We start from the raw sequence: 7,511 nt of genomic DNA on the forward strand, positions 1-7,511 counted from the left end.
AAAGCTTCATTCTCTACCCAACATTTGAACAAGATGTTTCAGAGAAGGAACAACAATAGCCCTCACAGACCAAGGCCCAAGAGGAAGAGGAAACTTGAGGACTTGAAGAAGTATAAAATAACCCACTGACGTGGTGAGAGGAAAATATGAGGGTAACTCAAAAAGTATTGCTACAAAATCATAGAAAGTTTTATTAAACAAAAATATCAACATGTGAAGCTATTGTTTCTCAACATATCATCCATCTAGGTATACACTTCTGAAGGCAGTGTTTCCATCTCTAACCCTTCCCGGAAGAATTCTGCGCTCTTCGATTTACAGAACAAATCGTGTTCCTTTTAAATGATCTTTGAGTTTGGGGAACAAAAACACAAGTCCAAAAGGGCAAGATCAGGGCTATAGGGTGGATAAGGTAAGGCTTCCCAGTGAAACTTCTCCTAAGACAGCCCTTGCTACCCTTGAAGAATGAGCAGGTGCATTGTCGTGATGGGAAAAAAATTCCTCGGCGCAACATTCCTGGTCTTATTTTCACCACCGCAGTTTTCAGTTTTCTTACGACTTCCTCATAATAAGCCCCTGTGATCATCCTGTGTCCTTCAGGAAAATCTATCAACAATGGAATTTGTAAATGCAAAATGTGTCATGTCATTTCCTAATCAGTATTGTTCAACAATCATTTTTTTTAGTGTAAAATGCAAAAATTCTACAGGGCTTTTGTCTTAGTTTCTTAGCAGTGGTGTAACAGAACTACCAAAAATGGGTGGCTTTAAAGAATAGAAATTTATTTTCTTACATTTCAGGAGTCGAGAAGTCTGAATTCAGGACACCAGTTTCAGAGGAAACTGGGGAAAAATCCTTCTTTAGCCCCAGCATTGGCATTCCTTGGTTCCTTGGTGATCTTCACATGACATCTATCTTTCCCCCATTTGTGCTTGCTCTTCTCTGTGCCTAATCTCATCCTTTTATATCTCAAAAGTGATTAGTTTTAAGATACACCCTATCCCCCACATATGGTCTCAATAGCATAAGAAATTACCCTATTCCCAAACAAGATTATATATAGGGGTTAGGGTGCCAACATTTATTTTGGAGGGACACAATTTATTCCATAACAGATTTAAGGACCTACATGGACTAGCTCCTGACTTTCTCTCCCATCTCATCTCCTTCTCCTTGCTCCCCAGTCTCCTCTCCTGACATTCATGCCAATATCTCTGCCTAAGACACTCATTCCATTCTATTCCCCTCATCCTTGGAGTGTAAGTTAAAGCACTACTTAAACGCAGAGATCTTGTCTAACCCTCCATGTTGAATTAGACCTTACTGTTCTATGTTCATGCACCAGCTTTCAATTTATTTCTTCATAGCAATGATCTCAAATAGAAATAAGTCACTTACTCACTTCATAGTTCATTACATATTTCTCCCCTTTCTAGACTAGAGGCTCCATTAAGGTGGAGCTTTCCTTGGGCTATTTTTATCAGTGCATCCCAGAGCAACCTAGACTGTAGCACAGGACCTGGCATATAACAGGGGATTAAAAATATCTGTGGAATTAATTAATAAAATAGTGGTCAGGATTAATAGATGTCTTGCAAGTACTGGCTGAATTAAAGAAAACATAAAAGCTATTTCAGTTTTTTAAGGTACATACTTTGCCTCCCAGGGTCATAAATAACATATAATAGTTTGAATTTTCCTTCCTTCCTTTGTAGCTTATTACTATACAACAAAACATTAAAAAGTTTAAGTTACTATAGATAAATGTTTGGCACATCAAAAATCCTTCTTTGTTATTTCTTGTCAGCAGGAGAGAGTTTAGGTCAACACATGTTTCAGATAGCTTCTTCTTTTCTTCATTCATTCATTCTACAAACATATAATGAGCACCAATGACACCAGGGGTTGAGTCTACAAGGCTAGTCTCCTAAAACTACTGAAAGGATATGCAACTTTCCGTACATATGGCTATATGAACACAATCCTGTAGTTATGTGTATATAATCCTGAAGCGTTGGCATTGTACAATCAGATTCCCTTCAAAAGATGAAAGTATGTGTCTAAAGACTCAACTGCCCCCAAAATGATTGGATAAAGGCAATTAATCTTTCTGACCAGGAAGCTGTTTCATTACGACTTTTGGAAAATTAATGTGGTACTGAAGATGAGATTCAGGTTTGAAGGTTCTGAATCTGCCACTCATTATCCCAGTACTTCATCCACTGTGTCTTCCGGGCATCTTTTCATTATCTAATAAAGATACTTCCTTTCACTCTTACTCCATATATGCCACATTTTTTTCTCATGACTTTCTTAACAGCCTCTTTGAAGTCTTTATTCCTCAAGCTGTAGATAACAGGGTTCAGTAGTGGGGTGACAACAGTGTGGAAGACAGAAATAATCTTGTTGATTTCCAGTGACAAGTGGGCATTGGGACGGACATACATGGAGATCATGGTCCCATAGTAGATAGTCACAACAGCCAGATGGGATCCACAAGTGGAAAAGGTCTTCATCCGGCCAGAGGTGGAAGGAATTCTCAATATGGAAGACACAATGAAAACATAGGACACAAGTGTAAGAAGAAAACAAATGCACAGCACAGCAATGGACAGGATGAAGATTACCAACTCAGTGGTATAAATGCTGGAACATGACAACTGCATAAGAGGAGGGAGATCACAGAAGAAATGATTGATCTGGTTGGGTCCACAGAATTCCAACTTGGAAATCATCAGGGAAGGCAGAAAGTCTGTGCCAACCCCTGTCAACCAGCAGATGGCCACCAACTTGGCACAGATCCCAGGACTCATCAAGAAGGAGTAGTGGAGTGGGCTACAGATGGCCAGATATCAGTCATAGGCCATCATGGCCAGAAGAAAGCACTCAGTAGCCCCAAAGAAGACAAAGAAATAGAGCTGGGCCATATAAGCAGAGAAGGAGATGACTTGGCCCCAGGAAAGTAAGTTGGCTAGGAGAAGTGGTACAATGGTTGAGGTATAGCAGATCTCTAGAAAAGAGAGGTGCTTGAGGAATGTGTACATAGGTAGGCACAGTTGCTGGTCCTGGCTCACCACTGTGATGATGATAACATTCTCCATGATCGTAAGGAAGTAAATGATCAGGAAAATAGCAAAGAGCAACATCTGCCATTCAAGAAGATTCTGGAATCCTAGCAGCTGAAACTCAGTGACAGTGGATACATTCTGGGGCTCCATTGCCTGTGGAGGGAAAAACATTTGGAAAAAGCACAATATGAAAAGCAGTAAAATACTTATAACTCTTCCTTCCCAATATTTGGAACATCAGAGATCTTTTTAATAGTTAGATTTTATGTGCAGCTTTTTAGAATGACAAAGATCCTGGCACTTCCTTGATAACTTAATTGCATCTCTCTTTTATAAGAACACATTTTACAACTGACTGTAGATATTAAATCTTGGAAGGAAAGTCAGTGAGTTCCATGAGTTCAGGTTCTCTGAAACCTAGATAAAGCCCAGGATCTAGAGACACAGGCAAAAAAGAACTTTGATGAAAATGAAACACACAAACTAACAACAAAGCTTTTCAAAAACTTAGTCACATATAAAATCAAAAACAAGATTTGCTTCTTTAAGATTCTTATTACATGCAGTAGTTAAGTTCTGCTACATTCCTGTGAATACTGAATTAGCAACAACAGAATAAACCTTGTTCAACCTCAGCATCAAAGATTTCTCTGCTCTGCTAATGACAGAGAAAGCAGTATTTTTAGCAATTAGGTGAATTCAGGAACACAGAATTGGAAAATAATGAAGGTTAGCTGTACTTTTCTTTTCTCATATGTGGGCTTTTTCTGAAAAGATGACAAAGAATATCTCCTACTGACATCTTGAAAGTTTATTTATACTTTCATCAATCTGTGTGTGTGTGTGAGAGAGAGAGAGAAGCCTTTTGTTAGCCCTAAGCTAACCTACACCTCACTTCAAAGATGTCCTTTCTTAGCCTGATAGATATCATGGCCCACCACTGTAATCACTCCATCCTACATAAATTCAACATAACATCCCTTCTTTGCTTTCATTTAATTCACTAGTCAAATCCAGTTCTGGATAAAGTCAAAATCCCATCTGCCATGTATGTGCATTGATCCAACTGAGAGGGCTAGGAAAAAAAAAAGCCACATAATGTTACCAAACCTAAGATTCATGACCAATAAACCTGAGGTTGTCTGTAATGCTGCAGAATAATCATTTTACATGTCTCTCTTCTATTCACTTTTCCATTCTTATCAATGTCTATTTCATATATGATCTTCTATTTTCTAACTCTAAGTCCTCTTCCTTGCTACCTGCACTCTCAGCAAAAGCCCTATTTTACTGAAAGAACTGAAGTCCTCCAATGAGAACGTCAGCAGGTAACTAAATTCCCCCATCTACCGCCATTTGATCCTGTGTACTCTGCTTGATAAAGTTGAGGATCTGAGAAAACCAGGGAAACCCTCCATGAGATGGACTGATACAGCCACAACAAAGGACTCAAACATACCAACAATCATGAAGATGGTGCAGGACTGGGTAATATTTCGTTCTATTATACATGAGGTCCCCATGAGTCAAAACCCACTCAACTGTCAAATGGGCTCGACTGGAATTAGCAACAACACTCTGCTTCTTAAATTTTCTTCTGAATAAACTCTCAATCCAGTCTAAGGCAAAACCCTCCAACGCACACTAGGTGCCACACCTTCCCTAATACTGGAAGATATTATAGGCATTGCTATTATACTCTCTTATTCTCCTGATCAACAGAGGCCCCCACTCTGCTGGATCATTTCCTCAGTATGTACACATATTATTTTTTATCTCCCTTTAAAAAGACAAAATCAATAAGAAAATAACTTGATGCTACTCTGGTCTCCAAATACTTCCTGCATTTGTCTGCTCACTCTTACAAACTGCTATTCCTTAAAGGCATTTTCACTCCTAGGTGCCCCTATTTTCCCCATTTGCTTGAATCCACTGCAATGAAAGTTTTCCCTTACCTCTGCCCTGTTGCCCTGGGCCTCCATGTCATAAAACCAATCATCCTCCCCGAGTCCTAATTGTCTCCATCTTTCAGCAGCACTGCAAGGTGATTTCTCCCATTTCCTGGATAGGCTTTTGTCACTTGACATCCATGATTACATGCTCTCTGAGTTTTCCCTTCTATGGCCCAGCTTTTTACATTTTATTAATATCTTTTTCTAGCATCACCACATCTGCTAACCTGCCAATGTTATGCCCTCGGAGCTTAGTACTTCTCAATCTATCCTCACTTCCTTCATAATTTCATCCAGTCTCTTAACTTTAAATGCCATTACTTGGCTGTCAACATTCCCAAATTTATTCATCAAGCCTGAACATAAGCCTTGTGTAAGACAACTGCCCTCTTTAAAATGTACACTTGCATGTCTAATCAGCACCAGAAACTTAGCATGCCCTATCCTGCATTCCTGTCATACACACAAGCCAGCCTTCTTGAAGTCCTCCCCGTCTCATCAATGGCCACTCCTGCCTCCCGCTTGCTCAGGCCACAAACCTTGAAATTGACTCCTATTTCTCTCAGACCTCACATAAGATCTTTTAGTAAAACTACGTGGCTCTCCCTTGAAAATATATTCAGAATCTGATCAGTATTCACCACCAACATGGCTTTCACCTCCAAAAAAGTGTCATTATCTCTAACCTGGATTGTTACTATAGTCTGCTCACAGGCCTCTCCACCTCCACCCTGCCCTTTGTCAGTAAATACTCAATAAAGCAGCCAGAGTGAAAATTTTAAGACATAAGAGATACTTTATCATTCTTGTGTTCAAAGCCCACAGCAGTTTTCGGCTTACACAGGGATGGCCAAAATACTGAAGGCTTACAGGGCCTAACCTGATCTCGCCTCCAGATTCTTTTCTAACCTTTCTCTACTTTCCTCCTTGCTCGTTCTGATCCCAGCACTCTGGCTTCCTTGACATCCTTTCGAACTATCCAGGACTTGCCCCCTTTCGTACTTAACACCTTCAGTTCCTTGCAATATTCTCTCTGAATATTTTCCACATGCTCACATCCCATTGGTTCCAATCTTTGCTCAAATATCATCTTCACTGACTACTCCACTTCTATTTCTAGAGCTTATGCCATTCATTCAAAGTAAAACTGGTTGTATATATCTTGGTTTGAGGGCAGGTTATTCCAGAAATGCTGGCTTGAAACCACTGAATGAACAATTAAGAGACATTAGATTATTATTCAATCTACACAGATTGATTTGTTCAGAAAGAGGGAGATATGATGGAGGATTTCATGAGTCACAGCAATGCTCACAAGTTCTCTCAGTATCATAACAATGCCAATGTTTCCTTTGTGCCTTGGTATTCTCTCACTTTTTGTAAGAATATTAACATGGGACTCAATTTACAATGAGCAATAAATTTAAAAAAAAAAATAGGAAAAATTAGGGCTTGATTTGAGAGACAACAATGAAAGTAAAACAGTGATGAATCACTATCAAGTGTGCTCATAGGACATTTGGCCCAATTCGCTAGTAATCTAAAGCCCTTCCCACAGTACATATTCAAATAACAAAGGAAACTGAATCTAGTTCTTCACCATTCTTTGCTTAAATACTTTCAGTAGAGAGGAATGCACTAGCTCTTACTGATTATATTAAATTAAAAAATCTGCCTCCAAAAATGTTGAGTAGGCTTCATTTACTAATACAAGTGCAACCAGTCTAACTACAGATCTAATTTTGTAGCTCTCGTTGAAATTATATGAAAATAAATATAATCAATAATGGTATTGCTATTATAAGCAATATTGCCTGGAGGAAACCAAACGGCCTTTTGCCTTCTCAAGATCTCTTCCTTGGTTACTTTCCAGTGACTACAGTTTTATAATCTAGCCAATTTATAAAAGTGTATTTACTTTGTTTCTATATAGGTAGAGCTTCTGAAAAGGCTAAATAAAATCGCCTTTATAATGAGGACTAATTTCTTGAGGACTGTGTAATATTTGGGTCCAACCACCACCCCCACCAAAACCAAAATAACAAAACTTAATGGCATTTGACACTCTAACACACAACACGTTTATTTCCTGCTGGAAAAATACATGCTTGTCTGCATGAACCTCATCTACCTGTTTCTGGGTCTCGTTGGGGCAGCGCTCTGAAACACCGGAGGACGCGGTCTTCCCACAGCCTCAGGGCCAGAACAGGCTGCGCACAGGTGACCATGGCCCTGCAGAGCCCAGCGCTGACAGCCCTAAATCATGCCTGCTCCAGAATCTGCATCGCCAGCCTCTGTGCTTCCTTTGGATGCTGGGAAATTCGACATTTTATGCTGGTGTTTGACGCTGGGTAAACCTGACTTCTTTCAATAATCTCGCGTTTCTTGGGAATCTGGCCCTTCCCAGAATCCTGTTCCCCAGATGTTCTTCTCTAATTTGCCTATCAAGTTAATACGCAAAAAAAAGCTATCTCCTGAGATTCAACTTTGC

The 7,511-nt window shown here is 39.6% G+C and overlaps 1 protein-coding gene across 1 annotated transcript; it reads right to left on the reverse strand.

The window, feature by feature from the left end:
• Window positions 1-19: 19 nt before the first annotated feature.
• LOC101345008 (olfactory receptor 11L1) lies at window positions 20-3,351 on the reverse strand. Its single transcript, XM_023725188.1, is given in 1 exon segment — window positions 20-3,351. A coding segment is annotated over 1 exon segment (993 nt). The 5' UTR covers window positions 3,240-3,351; the 3' UTR covers window positions 20-2,246.
• Window positions 3,352-7,511: the final 4,160 nt, after the last annotated feature.

Source organism: Trichechus manatus, unplaced genomic scaffold (assembly GCF_000243295.1).
Source record: "Trichechus manatus latirostris isolate Lorelei unplaced genomic scaffold, TriManLat1.0 scaffold00290, whole genome shotgun sequence".
Classification (NCBI taxonomy): Eukaryota; Metazoa; Chordata; class Mammalia; order Sirenia; family Trichechidae; genus Trichechus; species Trichechus manatus.